A 22,299-nucleotide genomic window follows, 5' to 3' on the forward strand; every position below is an offset into this window, starting at 1 on the left:
TGTGTGTGTGTGTGTGTGTGTGTGTGTGTGTCATAAAAACAAGTTAACAGATCTTGTGGGAGTTGGAAGTGCCAAAACCGAAGATCCTTAAAAAAAAAAAAAAAACTAATATGAAACCGTAACCTGTAAACACCAAGTCCTGCAGCTCAGCCTGTCATAACTGCTGAATAAAATATTCAATTCTTTCACTGTCTAGGCCAAAAATGCTCTATAAATAATAATAACAATAAAAAGGTCTGTGCGCCTCATACCAGTGAAAGACTGGCTGATGTAACCACAGCTCCTGTTTCATTGCTGAATGACAGAAAACAAGCTATATTGCAGGCACGACATGGGACTAGAAGAGTGTGACTTGCACACATAGACCCAAATAAAGAGTGCTTCTGACCACTTAATAAATGAACTGCCTGGAGCTCAGTCACTAAAGTAAAAATGGATTAGGAAGACTTTGACAAATGCCTGCCAGGATATGAAAGGCATAAAAGCACACGGGGTAAGAAAAACATGTCCTGCATGTACTTTTTTCAAAACCACATCATTGATGACTTTATGATGATAGTAATTAAAATTCAATGTCTACTTTAAATGGCCATTCCACTGCAACTAATGAAAATACGCCAAATATTTTGTTCATGTAAGGCATTTGTCACTTAGCTAATTAAAACTCTAATTTCACAAAGCTAATTACACATTTGCTATTTGCCTGTCAGCAAACACCCTCCCTCTAAAAGGGAAATATTTCATCATGTTGTAATGTCTTAACAACGCCGAAGCACCAAGCAGGTCCCCCTTAAAGCACAAACGAAGTCTTTGTTAACTTGTTCTTTTTTCGTGCAGTTTGCTGACACGTGCACTTGTAGCTGCCGTTCATTGCGATCTATAATTATGACATCAGAAGGAGACTGGTGAGGAAGGTGGAAAACCTTTGCACAAATACAGGTTCTCTCTCCAGTGTTAGATTTGCATCCCTAATATTAATTTCTGTGGAGTTAAAGGGACATTCAACATATTTTTATTCTGTCAGGAACCCAATGTTTCTGTATATGGCAGGTAGAATTGTTAGCTTGTCAACTTCTTTTCCCTAATTCAAAAGCTGAACATATTGTTGGCATTTACAAGTTTACGCACTGGTGCATTTGGCCATATGTTCATCATTATGGAAATCTGCAAGCTAATGAATGAGGAAATGAGCTCTGGCATATCTTTGCAGCGTGTTGAATGTTGGTTATTAATGACAGGCAAAAAATCCAAATTCAGCCAACAGTGTAATTATCACGCCATATATTCACACGTATCCTTTAGAAGGGCAAGGAGACTGGAGCCTATAATGGGAAGTTAAAGGTGGAGGTGGACAGGTTTGCCAGTCATTGTGTAAATAATATGGGGGAAATCCTGAAAGCTTTAACAACACATGCCAAGAGGTTTGAAGCTATGAGGAGAAACGCTGAGCAGTAAAGATATAAAATCTTACTGACGATCACTGAAAGCTTCAATTGTTGTCAAGCTGTCAGAGAAAAAATATCCTGGCGTCACTCAAAGATTTTTCAGCACATCTGTGTAAGACTGTAGTGACAAGAAAAACAAAAGGTAATGAAAATAAACACGAGGAAAAAACTTCTCATTGTGCATCCTTAAGCAGTGCTGGAATGTCTATCAAAACATGACCTAGCTGTACGCGTAGCTGTAGGCGAGAGGTTGGGAAAATTATGGAACTCCTTTTGTCCCTCCAACAGGTCGTGACACATTCCCAATCTGTGTGCAATGCCTTGCTTCAATATGAGCGTTCAACCAGACATAACAAACGTGTTTCCTGAAATACACCAGTTATCATCTGAAATTATGTTGGAACCATTTATTAATAAATTACAACTGAAAAATTAGTAATGGGCAAAAATGTATAAATTCCAATCTATTGTTTTCCTTTTTCCTTAGCAATAAAAAAATCACGGTCTCTGTAGACACAATTTAGATCTAATGTCGGATTTGGCCATAATGCACAGCACTACATGTGGCACAAATCAAACACAGCACCAGAGCACAAACACTTCATACCACCAGTCATGTGTCTAGACTTTGCTTTGCTACAGTTACTTCCACATCATAACTTTTTTAATTACACATACTGTTCTTTTTATGCCATAACTGGGATGAAAACTGACCTAAGTCTGCTTTATAAATGAGCTGCCTGTAAAATTAAGTGGGCTGCATATGGGGTTAGGTGATCTGTTCTCCTCCCATGAGTAACCCGCACCACTGCAGCCGGTATCATCCATTTGTTATAGTGGTGCTATCCACCCTCCATAACCAATGCTGTGTGTTAAATAATGTTATAACATTTTCCTGGTGTTTGAGTTTTTGTATCCTCACAGTTTTACTAACTTGCTCAATCAGCTTTTGTATATATAAAATAGCTTATCTTCACCATGTTCAGCCCACACACAACGCGATCTTTTGCTGACAATCACCCATGCCAAATTAAACAAAAACGAGTGGAGATAAACTAGCATCTCTACCAATTATTATTCCAATTTAAAATCAAAGCTTCAGATAAAAAAAAATAGCCTTCTTCTGATTTCTTTAACTTCTAAAAAGGGAAAGGTGCATCAGGGACGCAGAACTGAAACTACAGTGAGGCAGATGAAATTGACAGAATTACATTTATCCAATAGTAAAATATTGATTTCATAAAACAGGAAAACACGAAAAGTTTGCCTTTATTGGCAAACTGTCGACAATGACTCGGACCATCTCTGACACCACTGCAGCTGCAATAAGAAACTAAACTATCCTGTAGTGATTTGTAGGTAATTTAAGCCTTCTGACATTGCTCGTTGGGCTTGACATCACTTCCATTCACATCAAAGAAAGTGTGTTTTGAATATTGATATTTTGAAAGTATACATAGTGCTTATTCTCAAAGATTTCTGGATGGTTAAAGAGAGACAAAAGCAACACCACGACAAGCTTAGCTACTGTATCATTTCAACACTTATGGAGATAGCATTGAATATCTTAGCCATCATTATAACAATGTGACATTTTAATAATGGCACGTCAAAGAAGACAGATCAATAACTCTCCTTTCGGCTCCCATTGATTGCATAGTCTAAATGTTGGCTTGCAGTCGGTCTCCTGGGCACCGTTCGCTGCCCTGTTTAAAGTGGATGTGGCAGGGGAAAAGCTCCTACATTCTTTTGCTTTAAAACTCGGATCGTTCGTAATCGATCCATCCTGTAATAGCCACAAGCACATTGTTGCAGAAGATTCAATGACCACAGAGCTGTAATCTGGACCAGCACATTCACAGCTCAGAGAAACAAATAACCTGAGGCCATCCAAAGGCTGACACGCTGGTAAACTATCTTCACAAGGAACACACCGTTTGTGTACTTGAAATGTGTTTTTTATATATATTTTTACAACAGCAAATCAATCTGTCCCATTTCATGAGCTACTGGAACCTAAAGAAGGTCACATGTTATGAGTTTTTCAAGGAAAGAAAGCACTACAATAAACTTCTGTAGATTAAAGAATTTTGAGAGCTGTGTAAATGAGAATAGAACAATGTAATTAAGGGAAGATGATTCAAATGCTTTTATTTAATTGAAAACTTTAGTAAACAGAATGGTTAAAAAACTTTCAAATTTTGACTTTGAAAGTAGGAATCTTTTGTTTAAAAATGTTTAAAAAATAGCTTATCATCAGCAACAGCATCTAACACTATACATCATTAAAATATTGAAAACAACATAGAAACACATTTAAATGAAATGTAATAAAAAGATTGTGTTCTTCAAAACTGCACTTTCAAGACGTGAGGAAAATAGATTAAATAAAAAACACTTTTTTAACATTTCTTCAGGCTACAAAGAGCTACAAGTATGTTAAGTCTAGAAAATGCTTAATTTCACCTGTTCTTTCTGTTACGGCTCCTCAAAGTCTTCCTCCACAGTTGTACGTTTAAACTAAGTAGTTTGTTTTTATTCAGCGCACACTCTCAGCACTCTACACTCTGCCAGAGCTGTCAAAGTCAGGGAGTATATGGCATAAAGCTGGCATCGTTGGGGGGCTGTGTCAATGTCTTTTGGCCTGCAACCTTTGTAAAATCTTCCAGCCAGAATGGCTTTTAGCCCTAGTTTTGCAGTGCTAACTCAAGTATAAATAAAGGCTAGTTGGACACCCTTTTGCTCTCTGTGTCCTTACAGAAATATTGGGTTGTCAAAGGCAGGGCCCCTCTGAATAGAGAAATAGAGAAATGTAACCTTATTATTGTCACTGCAGAAACAAACACACTCCTGGAGCTTAAAAGCAAGATTTTAACAACAAATACTCTGTTTTGATGGAATAAAAATCATTGCTCCTTTAGCTTTCTTTGGCTCTCCAGCTCACATTTTAATTAAGTGATAGAAAGCAGACACTTTGTCTCAATATTTATCTGTGTCCTCGTTATATCCACAAATGTGTTGGCGCTACACAGACATTCCTATTTAGGAATGTGGGACAAGAATCAAGGGATTACAGACTGACCACAAACACCACGCGTGCCCTTTGGATAATTAGAGGAGGATTTACGAGTCATTATTCTGTCTTACGGAGCTGTCTGCATACTAAAGGCACAAATCGTGCGAACACTGATGTTAAACTCAGTCTCAAACCTCTTCTCACAAATTCCAAACCCAAAATAGCCTGATACACATTAGTGTAGATAAAAGAACCTACAGTTATCAAAATATCAAGGTAGGTCGCTCCTACAGCCTAGGTGATATATGTTTATTGTAAAAAGATCTGCAGACACAGAAACAGACAAAACACGTGCATAAAAGACGATTCTCGCCTTTAACAGTGTAATCCTACACCATGAGGGTCTAAAATACACAAGGGAAAACACAACTAACAACAAGGTGTTGAACAAAAGCAACTGAGACATGCATGCCAAAGTCTATCCACAACCTTGCTTTGAGCCAAATTAGATGTGGGCAATGGGGGAGGTCCCTCCTATATAAAGAGCACATTTTATGGTACTCACTAAAACCAAATATGACACATCATCTATTATAGTTCAATCGATACAGAACTGAATAAAAAGGTTTGAGCTTTTCTTTGAGCCCGTGCTTGCAAAGACAGAAATTCCAGTGAGGTGACACATAATGATGGGAACAGCAAAATACTTTAATTTTGCTGTCAGGAGTTTGTGAAAATAAAGTTGAAAACATGTCCTTTGTGTCAAAGCAATGCTTATGACCTGAAATTATAGAGGCTCTGAACAGAAACAAAAGGAAGGTAGGAAGCGAAAAGGGAGAAACATGGAAAAAGAAAAACAGACAGAAGGAGAGAGCGTGCAAACTGCAAAATATGCCAGCTCACATAGTAAATCAACAAGACAGATGCATGAATGAAGTATCAAGCTGCAGATTTCAGCTCTCCATTGCTAATTTAAGTTACTCAATTAGTTCAAGACTGCTATGGAAAATATTAGTAATCAATTAATTATGTGACATTCATTCATTTTTGGAGGCTCTGCTTTCCACACATAACCCAAAATAAAGGTAACCAGATTAACATCGCCTCGTTTCCACTTGTAATTATAAATTAACACAATGGAATGCAACATTTTATAATAATATGTGAAATGTTTGTAGTCGACGTACATGTTGAGTCAAAGGAAACCATCAAAACATCCTCATAAGGTGGTAAAGTATTTAAGCATTGCTCATTTTGTTATGTTCAGTGTTTTAATGTGGAATCAATTCTTTCTCACCCCTTACTAATCAATACACAACACTTAATCAAGGCAAATCAAATAAAGACTGTAAGGAGTGTTTAGCTAATTTGTTAAAAATAAGAAAGACTGAAAACATCCCATGCCATGAAGAAGAAAAGAACATTTTTACTGAACTGAACGTGCACATGAACATGTTGACCTCCATTATTCTTCAAGAGAAAAACCTCTCCTAGATCTGCGCCACCTGCCAAGCTGACTAATTTGGGACGAAAGACTTTGGTCACGCAGGTAACCATATGGTCGATTGGCCAAACAGAAGCCATTTCTCCCAAAAAAAGATCATGACAGTCCACTGGGAGATTGCCAAAAAATAGCTTCCAGACTACGAGAAACTAAATCTTTTTCTCAGAGCAATGCTACAGTTTAAAATAAATGGCTGTCCCACATCATGCTGTGGGAATGTTTTTCTTTGACAGTGTCTGGGACAAGGACAAAAGGAAAAATGGATGCAGGAAAATATCCAGCAATCCTTTGACAAAACCTTTTCTAAAGTACAAAGGATCTCAAAAGTCACAAAGGAAACCGTTGCTTCAGGAAACCTCTGGACCTAAATCCAGATTAGTATCTCTGGAGCGACCTGAACGTGGCTGTGGACCAACACCAATGGTAAAAACTTCCAAACTGATATGTAACAGTTTTGACTTTGTCTTTTTGTACACTGGACGAGCTCTTCACCTTATCTACATCTTGTCTGTCTTACTCTAGCTACATATAGACCGGTTGGGCACAGGGTTTGCCCAACCGGTCTATATGAGTTTTATGGATTTAGACCAGGGCTGCCCAATCCCAGTCCTCGAGAGCTACTATCCTGCAGCTTTTAGATGCATCCCTACTCCAACACAGCTGAATCAAATGGTTTGATTACCTCTTCAGCATGCCATCATGTTTGGCAAAGGCCTGATAACAAGCCATTCATTTGATTCGGGTGTGTGGGAACAAGGATGCATCTAAAAGCTGCAGGACAGTAGCTCTCGAGGACCGGGATTGGGCACCCCTGATTTAGAGAATTCATATGACTGTATAACTTCATGCTGTCCTGTGAGGAGTTCTTCAAGATTATTATGGATTATTGTTACAGACTATTCTGGTTTTTGGCTTTATTGGCTTTTTTTTTTCTTGGTTATGTCTTAACCAGCTTGAACATGGTCGGTCTTGCAATCAACAGCTAGAATAAAAATTAGCACTTCCAAATCTACAGTGATGGTGGTCATCTTGGAAAGGATGAATTGTCCAATAGGGCTGGAGATAAGGTGCGGTCTCAGAGGAGTTCCAGTAGCTTGGGGTCTTGTTTGCAAGTGGGGGAAGAGTAGAGGGGGAGACTGACAGGAATGTCCAACCATAGGGGTAAATAAAATAAAATAAAATAGATGGACTGTTAAAATTTGAAAGAAAAAAAAAGGGGGGGGGGGATTTCTAGTCAAACCATTTCCAAACTGTTAACAAAAATGATAAAAAAAAATATCCACATAAGAGTGGATGAACAAGACTGCAGTCTCTAGAAAAGAATATTAAGAATAAAAGAATATAATTACTTAACAAATAAATTGAATATATGGCTTCTGATTATTTTGTATGATAACAAATATGACTTCTGAATATTGGAGAAAAACAACTACTAAAGTAAAAAGTCCAAATATTTTAGACTTCATAAAAAATGATTTAATCATTTAATTACACTATAATGTCTACAATGGAAAAATATAGTGCTAACTAAAGGAAAAGATATTTTTTCCCCACATACAATAGTCTAAACTATGCTCCACAGGAATGGCCTGCAGAGACGAGATTGCGCAGGCTGAACACACTAATCACTAATTAATTACGAGTGCAGTGAAACTGCGTTAGAAACATGTAATCCAAAACTCATTGAAAACTAGCTGAGGGTAAGGCAAATTGTCTTCCTCCTCAATACCCACACTGCAATCCCTCACCAGAGATTATTGAACAAAACAAAACTGGGGAGACAAATGAATATTCATGATATGACATTTGCAAGGAGCTCATCGTGGAGGCAGTCAGTGGCTCTGCATTTAAATGGGCACAATTCAAACATCACTGCAAATAGTGAAACTCTGTAGTAAGCCTCCAGGGAGTCTAGATGTGTTTGAACCTGAATTGTAGAAATAAAGTGCCAATTATCCCTCTAATTACGAATAAAAAAGCTAGCTGCCTGTTGTGCTGGCTCCCATGTTTACGGCATATCTTTAAATCTGCAATTTAAAGGCTCTAATGAGTTCAATTAATTGAGAATGAGAGGAGTGATTTGGGAGTCACAGCCTGCTGTTTGGAGTTGTAAGCCCACGGGGATGCATGTTAACCAAATGTAGGGATACAGTTCAAATATATCCTCACTTAAAATAATAAGATCATTTAAAAACACATGCATACTGTATATTTATATTTGTATCAAAATATTCTCTACAAAGAAACTACAATCTCTCATTTTAACGACATAGGGGTCATATGATTGTTGGGTTTTTCTCTGTATGTATCATTGTCGGGTCTACCTTACAGTATAAAGTGCCTTGAGGTGACAGTTGTTGTGATTTGGCGCTTTATAAATAAAAATGAATTGAGTTGAATTGAAGTGAATTCCAGATCTGAGGCGACACTAGTGAGAAACGGTTTTAAACTTGCCCTCTAACACCAGCAGTGGTGACTCCTGTGGTTTGAAAAAGAAAAAGAGTCTGAGAGAAGTCTATGGAAAAGTGACCATACTACTCATAGTTACTTGATCTTAAAAACGAAAATATGTTCATTTCCTATAACATTTAGTAACATCTCGTATAATCCCGCTTCTTGTCCTAGAAGAGCTGGGATAGGCTTCTGCCTCCCTGCAACCTTAAACTGGACAAGATGAATGGGTACACGATATAGCATGGGATGCTTTAGGGTGGACATAACTTACGACTGGTAAGCGCTAGAATATCAACACCGTATGAGTGTGTAGTGCGAGTGTCGTTTGTTTCTCAATCACATCCAGCCCTCACTCTTCATGCACGTTTAAAAACACCACGACCCCAAGGACCGAATGGGTCAGCTCAAAGTTTCGGTTTTACACAGTAATGGTATCCCAGTGTCATTTTTTGTTATGTTTTGTCTTTTGTGGTAATTAGCAAATCTTAGCACGCTAAACTAAGAAGGTGAACTGGGTAAACATCGGGATGTTAGCATTATCATGCATGCATTTAGCTTAAAGCACCAGTGTGGCACTGATTTCTTATGGCTCAGTCAAATGAAAGTGAAAACAGGACAGCAACCTTATGACTAGGATGAGCAAGTAGTTGCAGCGATCAACTGGTTGCCACAGGTTGAGGGTGCTACGTGCTTAACCCTTGTTGATACAGTGGTCTCCAACTACTGTTTTCCTTAGTATGACTGTAGCATCAGCTATCACCCCGTTTCAGTTCGTCTGGCACATTTGCACTTAAAGAAATGTTGCAGTTCCTATTAATCTTTCTTAATAACTTTGAGATTCTTAGATTAAACACTTTGGACTCAGGAGGAATATTTGATTTATTACAAGCATTTGGAGAGTTGAAGTTCTGAATGGTGTCAAGATCAGTAAGTTACATTTAGTGCTGGGAAACTGGATGGAGATTTTAATTAGTCTGGTATCCAGGGTTAGTTGAAAGAGAAATCTGTATACATGGCAAGTGTCTGAAGGATACATCAACTCAGTAAAATTCCAAATAGATTACCCTTGACATTTGTCTGTCAAAAGCCTAAGGATGCTAAGCACCTTTTGACAACTATCTGACAGCCAGGCAGAAAAAAACACATTTAGCCCCATTCCTTAACTTTCCCTCGTTACTATTACTGAACTCAGACCAAACACTAATGGTTTCCAGAAAAAACAAACTAAACACGGGCAGAGAGTCAACAATGTGATCTTCAGAATAAGCTGATATGTTAATGCACAAATCAACGGTTAAATACATTTGTGTCTGAACCTGATGTAAATCTCTCAGCAGAGCATCATTCAGCCCGATGGCTGGACAGCAAAATAAGTGACTAAAAGTGGAAGTTTGAGTTTGAGCTTTGAACAAGTTTTTTCAACTGTTCCTTTTCCAGGATGGAATGATTTTGAAAACAAAAAAGTATTTTCTCTAATGTTAAGAGGAAGTTCTGCTTGTAGCGTCAAAATTATGCATAAAGGCTCAAACACATATGCATGCATCCCCACTAATTTACTAGCCATCAACAAGCTTCTGGCCAAATTCTGGCCAATTTTAACCACTCATCTTGGCCAGAATTAGTAACCTGGTTTGCATGGACCCAGCACATATTGACAATCATAACTATTTTAAATAACTTACACTGAATATAAGAAGATTCACTTTTCTATAACCTAAAGGAAGAAAAACTGAACTTTCACAGAGATGCAAAATTTCATTTGGAAGATGAAATCATTGTCATACAGTATTTATTTTATTTTTTTATAGTTTATGATAATCCAAAAGAGTGAAGTTCTACTTTAAGAATTAGTATTATGCCCTCAGGGTATCCAGCCAATATCTGTTGTTTTTTTTTAATGAGAAAAAGTCAAGTTCATGAATCTAGACTTCAATCAAATACAGCTAATTATCTTCTAGTAAGTTCATTAATAGCAAAATGACATGCCTGAGGGAAAACGACACCCATGAAAGGCAGACAAACTGATTTAACAGTGGAACAAATCTGGTATGTGCACATATTACAACCTTAATCCAAGTCACTGGAAAAGCAGAGCAGGAAACAAAAAGAAATTAATCCACCCACATAATAAAATAAATGACACTTGTAATTTGGATATTCCATCTCACATCTTACAGGCAAGTCTTCCAGCTCACAAACACATATGTTAAACATCTGAATTTTACCTGGAAGCTAAACATGACAGATGTTTAAAAGCTCAGTGTGGAGAAAACAAGCAAAGCACTGAAAATTGTGCAAGGGTCACAACTTCTGATGAAGCTAATATTTCCAGTGGGATTTAAATCAAAAAGAAGAGCGTGATGCAGGAAGATGTCAGTTATGGGAATAGGAAGTTCCAGCTCAGCTGCAAACACCATTTCAAATCGTTTAATGTGTTTAATGTTGCCTCGAAATATTGTGAAACTACTTAACACTGCATGGATATTATAATACTGAAAAGCCATTACAGATCGACCCTGACAACACCGCATCAGCAGCCCCGCGGGCTGAGAAGTATCACAAGTTCACCACATTAACAAAACTGTTTTTTCCCCCAGTATATCTAAACTAATGGGCAGATTTAGAAGCAAATCAAAACTTTTACATCAAAAAATGAATCAAGTGGCGTATTCGTGACAGAGGCCATTGGTAATCATGAACCTACAGAGAATTAATACAAAGCCTGCAGCTTTCCTTCGAGCTTTAATGACTACTTAGCATTTTTAGCTCACCGATTTGGTTTAACAACCTCAGGTTTACTGTTTTGCTTCAGTCTCTGTGCTCTTTCCGATGCAGCAGCAAAGAGCAACTAGTCAACAATGAGCAACTAGGTGATAACGGAGTATTTATATTAAAAAAAACAATTTTAGATTAAAACCTGGGGTAAAATAAGAGAACCCAGCAGGAAAAAGTGCTACTGTACCACAATGACTGGATTTTTCTTCTTACTTTTTAAAATGTATTTTAGCTATTGCATACACAGCCCTTCAATGGAGAAAGGTCATGAGGCACGTTGTGAGGTTATTGTGTTCTAGTGCAGCACTCAGTTGTTCAAAATATCTGAAACAGCACCTTTAAGTACACACAAGCCAAGTTATTAATGTACAAAACAAAATATTCTACATGATCTGCATCCAGTTAAATTACCCACATAACCAAGTTCCTAATTCCAGTAAAAGCAAATCTCTTCCTCATTTTTTCTATTAATCTATGCGTACTTTTCAAGAAATATACACAGTCAGCTGCAGAGTTTGTGGAATCTCAATCACATCTCTCTTGCAGTAGAAGCAGGGAGCCGGAGACAAATGGAGCCAGCTTTCATTCAAGCAGTTCAACTTCTGCCATGCTGTTGTAACCTACGACAAAAAACAAAGGAACTCGTCTCATCTGCGTGTACCAAAACAACCCCGAAGGATCTAATAGCGCCATGTCTCAAGCATGACAACTTTGCAGTTCTTCACCAGCTCTCCCCTTTAATGCCTCGTTGTCTTGTTCACCCCCTCGTTCCTGCCTTGTTTTCTACTGATAACCCTTGTCTCCCCTCATGCTGTCTCACCCCTATCTCAATCTCCCACTGTCACCCACTCCATCATTCTACCATGCTTTATTTGCACCTCCTCTCCTCCATCTATTAAGTGAAGTGCTGGAGACAAGCCACTGGCTGTTCTAACACAATGGCCCCTCTATTCACATTGCTGTTTATCTGTTTGCAGACAAACCCTGACTAAACGTAGTGAATCAGCGCCTCCATACAAGCAGGACAACTTTGTTGTTCTACATATTATGCACACCTGGGAGCCTGTGTGTACAATTTTTTAATCAATGAATGCAAATAGGTCCGTATATAAAGCAAAACAGTTTATGGAGATGTGCTAGCATGATTATTATTTGACAATTGTTTATTTTTTAGCAGTCGGACGCTTGGAAGTTTTTCCATGTATACTGTAAGACCTAAATTGTACCCAACCTTGGAAATGGATAAAAATAGAAAAAATGGATGAAGGCAAACTCTCATTTATTAATTTCAAATCCATTGCTCTAGAGTACAGAGCAGAAATAACCCCATTTCAAAATTTCATGTTTCAAAAGCTTGTGGGTGTTATATATTAGTTTTGCACACATGGAAATATTTATGCACACGTAAGGGGAAAACACTGAAATTTTCCCTGTAGTACTATACGTGTGTACATGTGTGGAGCCATTTGTGTGCACAAAAGGAATAGATAGATGGGGAGGCTCATGCGCTGGAGTTCTGTACAAATTGTGTGCCTTTCGTCTCTGCTCCTCTTTAATTACACAGTACAGAATCACAGGGGTTACCTGCATGCAAGCATAATTCTGCAGGAGCAGGACATCAAGAGCACCGTTTATCATGCAGAGTGCTGACAAAAGTGGAACAGCTGAAATTTAGTATCTCTACATGATTTTCACTCTTGGTATAGACACCCCGCCTACATCACATAGAGTACTTCAGTTCAGGTATCAGTGGAGTTTTAGGGAAGAGCATTCTAGATGTCACTGAGGTTTAGGCTAGAAATAGATGCTAAAGTTTCACTGTGGAACCACATTAATGAGCTAAAAATCAGTGAGACCCAATATAACCAGTACAGTGCAGTCAAAAGTAAAAGGATAATGACATGAGCTCAGTTTTTTTTTGGCTCTAATTCAGCACAACAGACCAACAATGAAACATTGACTATGCAGTTAAACTGCTTCGATAGTCTTCTAATGACGTTCCGTGTGGGTTCAAAAAGGTTTCCTGCTTTTTGTGCCTGCACTTCTGAGTATTGGGACTGTTCCTGCTGCTCTATTCGTTTTGTTGTTTTTTTGCTTTCCCACGCTGCCAAACTCTCCTCACTCTCAGCTTTGTCATTACTCCTCCGATGCAATCATCTTCTTGGCCGTCTTCACCGAGTCAATTGGTCTCATATCCTCTTTAAAACTCAACGCTAATTATGTCAGTTTGCCTTCCAAGTCCATCTTTCCTCTTCTGCATCTCCACCTAATCCAGGATGTTCTGAAAACATTGTCCAAAGTTACAATCAGCCATCTGCTAACTCTGCTCCATCCCCAGACATTTTGGCAACTTTGAGACTTCGTTCTGTTTTTTACTTTACTGGAGTCAAACTGCCAAAAATGAGTTCAGTGTGGAACTTCTTTTTATACAATCCCCCAATTTTAGGACAATGGAGCTGAACAAACATACAGACAAGATATCCAAGTTTCCAGGATGACTTTAGTGATGGTGAGATCCCTATAATGTTTTTTTGGTTAATCTGTGCCATGAAAAGAAATTTTGTAAAGATTTATTTAACATACAATGAACTCTTCTAATTTAGGAGATGCCTTGACTTTCCTATACCTCAACCTTGTTTTCTTTAAATAAATATCTCAACACATTTTGAATTATTTGTCATGAAACTTCTAAAAACATTTCTGACTTTCTATCCAGAACCAGTCATCAAAATTTCTTAACAAACATGAGAAAAACTGTATTTACATTTTTTGCCCATGTGAAGAACATGACAGACTATCTGTGCACTTCAGTCTTAAATCAGTCATCAAACTTGATACAAACACCCAAGTAAATGAAGTCCCATACAATGAGAGCGCCGAATACAAAAAGCTGACCCGCTAACAGAAGCCGGATATTTCCTAAGTCTGGTCTAACCTCTCCTCCCCACTACTCTTCCAACCTTATCTTGATACTACCAAACAGCAACAGATCAATGGACGACACTCGGGTCTACACCTAGATGAAAGCAAAGGTAGTGTGGTGTCTAAATGTGGTAACTAAGCATCAATCATGTAAATTGCATTAAGGAGGGCAAACATCTTCTTGGATTCTAAAACAACAGATAGCCTGCATCAGGAACTCAGTGATCTTAAATCAGGTTTTTAGTAGCAAGGATCCATTGGTTTTAATGCTTGTTGTTTTAATGGCAAGAGCCTCAAACCAACTAAGCCAAGTAAGTAAGTGTCAATAAACAATAATTAGCATCATGACTTTACTTCAATTTTACAATATTTAAAGTATGTAATGAGGAGTTGAGAGACTTTTAAAGTTACATATTCATAATTAAGTATTTATTTCGCTGGCATAATGAGAGAAATAAATGGAAAAAAAAAAAAACATACTACAGTTATTGAAATCTGCTACTGCCCAGCTGCCAGAATTGTGAATATATGTACAGGTCCAGATTGGGTGCTTTTTTATTTTGCTCATTTTTAACCTTTATGTTTCTATAAATCCTACACTCCACATTTGTATACAGCTTCAAATTAAAACAATTTGAAAGTAAAGACCAAATATTAAAACACATTTTTTAAATTTTTTATCTCAAAATAATGACAGATAATAGAAATATGTCAATGTGCTAACAGGCCCTTATTTGGGCAACACATCAATTTAGATGAGTGTCATACTGACTGCCTGGAATATTCACACAAACAGAAAATAACAATGAGCAAATCAAACACCGTTTGTTATCAAAGTTTCTGTTGAATCAGTAAAAGTAGGAATAAATACGTCGGGAAAATACGCTTCAAAGTAGCACAAGTTAAAAGATGGATCACAGAGCAAAGGCTTCAGGACGCAAAATAAACAAAATCACTCAACAGCTCGTTTATCTGTTTATTTAGCGTGTTTGCTCATTCTCTGCGGGGTTTTTGTTGTATTGTATGGTAATGTATCATTTTGTAAACCTGTTTGGTTTGGATATGGATAAAATCAATTTACTATTCAAGTTGCTTGGATTGAAAAAAAAAGCTTAATATCATGGTAATGAAGTGGAAATTTGACCTACACAAAACAAAAGCTGAAAAGAGGTAGAGATCTTAAATTAAGGTTTTTTTTAATGAAATATTCTTTCTGGTTTCCTTTTCTCATTTTCTTTGTTGGAGGAAATAGGCACTGAATGAACTCCTGCTTGTAACAATTTCCCAAATAAGCAAAAATGAAAGGAAGAAAGAAACGAGTGCGCTACACAATATTAAAGAAAATTGAAATATTTAAACAATCACATGCATGAAGCATGTGCCCTCATCTACCTTCCCCAATTTCTTGTGTCAATAACACTGAAGCGGCAACGTGACCGTATGGCAGCAAGTGCCCTCACCTCACAGCAAGAAGGTCCCACCAAAGCCAGACTGTGGAGTTTACATGTTCTCCCTGTGTCTGTGGGGGTGGTCTCTCCGGGCTCCAGCTTTCTCCCACAGTCTATAAACATGCACGTCTATTCCAAAAATGGCCAAAGATGGGAATGTGAGTGTGAATGGTTGTCTATCTCTCTATGGATGGACGGAATCAAATGTATTGGATTGAGATGGATGGATGGATGGAATAACACTTATATGTTGGGAGTGATGCATGTGCATCATTTAGCGTTGCTAACAACAAAGACATCTCACTAAAAAGAGAAACAATGCAGGTGAGGAAAAGAGGCAAAGAAACAGATTTATCCCCTCTCTCTGTTGCTCCAATGCCACCTGGGGCAGCAATCAACAAACCTCCCCCATTGTCTATCACAAACTACTCTCACAGCAAGAAGTATCCACTAAGACAAGTGGGACACTGTACAAGTTGTCTTTGAACCTTTTTAGGTGTTTTTATTGTTTTTGACTCTTGTTCTACCACAGACCTATTTCACACTTTCACCCTACAACATCAGCAGGATAGCACATGTAGATTAAAAATCATTAGGGGACCCTCAAGGGGAACCGCATCCACCTGCAGATTAACATAAAATGTGTTAGCATTAGGTGCAGCTATAAATCACCAACAGCCACAGTAGTACCGAAAGGTATAATGCAAATATTTATTCATGTTCCTCGCTCCATATATAGTAACATTTGTGTTTTTTGAAGTCAACCCAGAAATAAGGTGGGAGAAAGAGGCTGTGGAGTGTTGCAGAGGCATACAGGCTTACAAAACATGAGGGAAGTAAAAATAGTGAAAGGAGGACAAAGAGAGATGAAGACATCAAATAAATACAAGAAAATAAAACTAAAACAAACCAAAGGGGCAATGATAAAAGTGCAAGGGCAGGAGGGCAAAAATAAAATGGAGCCAGCAAAGAGCACAGCCTCGAGGCAAGATTAGAGTTTACCTTCAGTAGGGTTGATCGCTCCTGGTAAGCTTTCCCATGGGAGGGTCCAGGAAGGGCAAGGATGAGGAGTGAAGACTGCCTCGATGCCATTTTCCTTAGGGAAGAACACACACATGCAAACACACACACAAATATACAAATACAAGTTACTATAGAAACCTACAGCCTTTGTTGTAATCGAGTGACTTATTTTGTACAAGCCCTCTGCTACCTTGCACACAATACAACTCTTATTAAATTTTCAAGACAGAACATTGCTTCACCAGTACAGAACATACTCCAGCACATCTAGTACAATTAACTACAATAGCAAGAGAACCAGGGAAACCATGGTAAACTTTTTTTTAGTTCTCTCCATGATGACAGCAGGGCTAACTATGTATTTAACTAGCTTTGCTATGCAAAACAGCTAAAGTTTGTCTAGATAGATGCAATATTTGTTGCTAGAAGGCAGCGCTATTTAGAAGCTCCTGATGAGGCTGTGTTCTCAGTTCTCCTTTCCTGCCGTGTTTCTCACCACAGCGTCTGGGGTAGCAACAGCTCATTTGCTACAGACTCTGAAATTGACTGAAACCGCAGGTATACAGGCATGGTAGAATGAGCGATCTGAATGGTGTTTTAAAATGAAACGTGAAAGGCACATTCTCAATCATGCAATAGCCTCTATTGGTAAAGCCTTAATTTTTCAGCAAGACAATGATCCCGAACTCACTGTCAATGCAGTAAAAGCACATGTGGATACAAAAAAATGAAAAATGAAACTCTATCAATCATGGATTGGCTTCCTCAGAGCTGTGTTAGATCATTTTGACAGAGAAAAGAACAAAAGGCAGCCAAGATCCAAAGAAATTTGGGTCATATTAAATAAAAAATTTTATGCAACCAGGACAGCGTAGATGGAAACACTCATGCAGAGGTTTCACCGAATTCAGAAATCAGTGGACGACATCACGGTAGCTATGTCCATCTTTTGTACTGTCTGTATTTACATAGACGTTTGCACTTGTTTCAGTAAATCCCTGGAGCTGTTTCCCATATAAAGAGGAAAAAAGCTCATCTTACTATAATATGACTCCTTTTAATAGAGGGTCTAACATGGAACATTAAATATGTGCAAATAGGGCTGCACGATTTTGCATAAAATGAGAATCACGATTTTTTGGCTTAGAATTGAGATCACGATTCTCTCACGATTTTCTTTTCCAGTATAAATATTTATTGCACTTATTAACTGCACATCAACTTCGTAACAGTTGAGACTGAACATAAAAACAATAAATAAACATAAAAACAACAAATGTCTCACGTTTTGTTGTTGCCGCAAAATGTTGTACTGCTTGAAATTCCGTCTCCACCGTTGCTCGACGCTGCGTGTATAGAGCAGGTAGTGCAACAATAGAAAAATAGTTGCGGGACGGCACTGTGTAGCGTTTGTCTAGTACGGAGCCCCCCAGGGGACATGGGAGAAAAAAAAATTGGGGAGGAAAAAAAAAAAAATTAGGGAGGAAAAAAAAAATTAAGACGGACTTTTGCGAGATCTCGCAAAAGTATTGCGAGCCTCGCAAAAGTATTGCGAGATCTCGCAAAAGTATTGCGAGATCTCGCAATAAGTATTGCGAGCGCTCGCAAAAGTATTGCGAGACTCGCAAAAGTATTGCGAGCGCTCGCAAAAGTATTGCGAGATCTCGCAAAACTCCAACAATGGCGGCAGCTACTTAGTTGTAATATTACTCTTTCTGGGTCACAAAATACACTTTTAAGATATTTTGAGGCGTGAATGTAGTTGTGTAAACGTCAGATACCTGCTCGGTTTACAAGACATCACATATTTGCAAAAGAGCTCCGAGGTTTTTGGAGATCTGACACCCACTAGCTCGAAGCTAACGGGAGGTCGAGACCTACTACAGCCGGGAGGAACACCGCTTTCCCGGCACATCGTGCCTCGACCTCCCGGTCGGCTTCGAGCTGGCGGCCTCCGAAGAATGCGGCTAAAACTTTTGCGAGATCTCGCAATACTTTTGCGAGCGCTCGCAATACTTATTGCGAGATCTCGCAATACTTTTGCGAGCGCTCGCAATACTTTTGCGAGATCTCGCAATACTTTTGCGAGCGCTCGCAATACTTTTGCGAGCGCTCGCAATACTTTTGCGAGTCTGCAAAAGTCGTCTTATTTTTTTTTTCCTCCCTAATTTTTTTTTTTTCCTCCCTAATTTTTTTTTTTTCCTCCCTAATTTTTTTTTCTCCCATGTCCCCTGGGGGGCTCCGTAGTCTAGGGTGTTGATCATTTTCCTAAATCCCTCGTTTTGCACAGTGTTGATGGGAGCCATATCTTTGGTCAGGTGATAAGTGATAGCCTCCGTAATTTCTTTGTGCCTGCGGGAGTTCGACGTGTATAGGGAAGCGCTGTATAAGGTTCCCGTTATTGATGTTTGGGTGGTTGACCGGGACGGATTTTCTCCTGTCACTTTCTCGTCATCCCTGACGTGCTCTCCGTTGTTTTTTCCCTGCTAATTTTAGCATCACACGGCACAGCTTCTGTATCACGTGGTATAAGGCTCCGCCCTTGTCATTTGTTGAGCAGGAAGAGTGAGCGCTTGTTTTCATGCAGATTACGTCCCGGATCAAAATGCGGTACAATCGTCGTCGTCTTTTTTTTTTTTTTTTTTTTTTTTAAATCGTTGTCATTTGGAAATGAGATCGCACATAAGTATGAATCGAGATCGCGATTTTCTAACGATTAATCGTGCAGCCCTATGTGAACACTATGGTCACCGTCTGTTACATTTAAATGTGTTTCATGAATAAAGACTTGACTATCATGTACAATGACATCAGAAAAATACATACACTGTGAGGTGCATCACTATGATGCAATAAAAGCACTGCAATTAAGACTATATTACTAAAAACCCTTAGTTCTGTTGACACTAACTGATTTGTGTGTTATACACTGGGGTTGAACAATGTCTCGCTGCCATATTAAAATATTCTAATATTTTGTTTTATTCATCTTTATATAAACACATACTACTATATAATACAAACCAATCAAAGTCTACAACACTGCAAACCTCAAGCTCAAAAAGTCTGTGCCAAAACCAATTATATTCACTCTCCACAGTAACACAAACTTGTAGTGCAAATGCTGATAAGGTCATTTTTGGTCACTGGGTAAATATGTTTGAGGTACCTCAAAGTACACTAAGGAAACATGCACCTTAAAACTTTAATAATTTTGAATATGAAAAGGTGATTCTGTTTAAAGCTCTATTTCTTCTATTAAATCATATTCTTAAGTTTGATAGTTCACCTGCAACAAGGATGTCTGGTCAAACTTTAAACCCAAATGACAAATAATAGGTAATAATACAAGACTGCGTTATTATCCTGCCATAATGCTCGTTGATTTCAGTGAGGAGTTTTTCATGGGAACACACACAGACTGTCTTCAATCGCTGTTTCTGGAACAACAGCTCCCCTATGAACCCAATTCATCAGACATAAAATCAAAGACTTAACTTCCTTCCTGCAAACCCAGTAATTCTCCTTTTAAAAAAAAACTCTATTTTTGATATCCAAGTTGTGTTAGCTTTTGTTAGGCAGTGATAATGCCGGGTCTTAATTTCTGGTGTCGGGATGCCTGCTTGTTTACCATAGATACAGATCACAGGCTGGGGCTCCACAGATCACTGCATGGGGAGCTTGAACAGTATGCATGAGTGTGTGTTAACTGGAGTGATAAAGGGGCAGAGTTTATGAGCCATTTGTAATGTGAATGGTGTTGCGAGATGAGCCCACTGCCTCTGGTTAGCCGCCGTGAAGGATCGACTGTCACCATGTGAGACGGCAGACTGTGTGTTTATACCTTGGTGGGACACACACAGAGGACATATATGCGCACACAGACGCAAACAGACAGGCACATTACCCAGCGCAACAGCTGCACTGCAGACATGATGATGGCGACATGTAGCCATCCTTGTAATCCCTCTAGGCAGAGAATGGTGGCCATTGTGTGTTTGTCTGTGTGTGTTCACGCATTCCTCTCGGTTTTAATGTCGGATTTTAACCTGCCAGCAAAACTGTCATTTACACACATGTGGGCCTGACTAAATTTCATCCGGCAACACAGCACATCTAAAAGACACATCCCATCCTGACCACCCAGCTCACTCACCCTCATCAGAATTTTCCAAACCTCTTGTTTTTTTTTCTCCTCGCCTCGCTCACATTGTTATAGAAATGTAGCCAGCAGGAAATCACAGAAATATCTTTCCTAAGAGAGCAGAGCAAAAAAAGCCAAGTAAACAGTCTGAGGGCTCAGTGGCGAGAGGTTAGTCAGGGTTGAGGAGACAGTCTCCTTTAAAACAGCTGGGCCTGCTTATCTCCTGCTGTTGCAGAGGTAATATATGGAGCAAAGAAATCTATAAACGTGTGCGAATGAGCAAGTCTCTCGACAATCCTTCCTAAGGGACCTGCATTGGGTCGTGTATCTTCCTGTGCACATGTAGATTTTTAGCCATAACTATAAACTAAGTAAAGCTATAACATTTTTGTTTTGGACCAGATTCACTGTTTTTATTGCACCTGAAATGAAGATAAGCTGAATGTGCACTGTCTGCACTCCTGCAAGTGGTAACAGGATCCACTGAGAATACTGAAATGTGCATTTAAAAAAAGCACCCCAGGCAAATACAGTGTTTTTTCTCATAAACAGATTGTTAGTCTTAAAAAAAAAAGCTTGTTTTTTTGTAATGTCTACAAGAGCAAAATAATATGCATCGATAACAGCTTTGAATTTCTTTCTTTTTTTTTTTAAGACCACTTAAAATGTTAATTTTATGAGTGAAAGCAATCACTGTTAAATATCTGGCAGAAAAACTAAATATCCAACAATTACAAAAGTCTGCCAGAAACCGAAACATTAACTCAGAGCTACACTCTTGAAGGCGCAATCAACAGAAAATGGAGGCATGAAATTACAGGGATAATACTTAACAACCACTCTGGAGGCTGCGAATCTGTGCTGTTAGGGGACAATGGGAGGCAGATCCCTTGATATTAGGTCAGGATGGAAGTGTTGGAACAAAACATGTTTGGTTAACATATAGCTGCAAAGCATGCTGGGGATTAAGTAAAGGAAAGTAATCATTTACTTTGAGTTTAGTCATTGTGGGCCTTGGGCCGCCGACAAAAGGAACCTCTGGGGCCATCTCCCGGCCTTCTTCCTCTTCCACCGGTAGACTGGTTGGGTTGTCCTCTGCTGAGAGAATTGGGAGTCCAGACGTGGGAGCCTGGGGTATGGAGAGAAGTAGCCCACAAGCCTTGGCTGCCCGAAGCACCCCCGGTACCTCCTGGACACGGCCGTACCAGCGCAGTAGGTGGGGGAGATGATGTAGAGTGGCGGCAGCGCGTGCTTGGAGGGAACACTATTAAAGACCAAGAAAAGGATGAAAGGATGAAAGAGAAAGAGAAAAACAACAAGGAAATATTGATTAAGTGACTCGACTGACATGTTACTGCCAGTGGAGCGAGATGCCACGTTCCACCAGAATTCACACATCACGCTGGTGAACACTTGTGCGACAGACTGGCAAAAAAAAAAAAATCAAAACAGAGCTGGCAGGAGGAGAGGGTGAAGAAACAAACAGAGACATGATCTGAGACAAAGCATCAGGGCACAGAGTGTGTGTGTGTGTGTTTGGACACAGAGTGGTGCACAGAGGCAGAAGG

General features: G+C 38.9%; 1 protein-coding gene across 1 annotated transcript in view; it reads right to left on the reverse strand.

Annotated features, from left to right (window-relative positions):
• Positions 1 to 22,299, reverse strand: part of gstcd (glutathione S-transferase, C-terminal domain containing) — a 42,969-nt gene that overhangs the window by 17,196 nt on the left and 3,474 nt on the right. Inside the window, exons 4-5 of the mRNA XM_042227706.1 lie at positions 21,723 to 21,995; positions 16,567 to 16,660 (exon numbers count right to left, since the gene is read on the reverse strand). Of these exons, the coding sequence (XP_042083640.1) occupies positions 16,567 to 16,660; positions 21,723 to 21,995 (367 nt within the window). The remainder of the gene's footprint in view (positions 1 to 16,566; positions 16,661 to 21,722; positions 21,996 to 22,299) is intronic.

Source organism: Haplochromis burtoni, unplaced genomic scaffold (assembly GCF_018398535.1).
Source record: "Haplochromis burtoni strain Fernald_Lab_line unplaced genomic scaffold, NCSU_Asbu1 Contig_277, whole genome shotgun sequence".
In the NCBI taxonomy this organism is placed as follows: Eukaryota; Metazoa; Chordata; class Actinopteri; order Cichliformes; family Cichlidae; genus Haplochromis; species Haplochromis burtoni.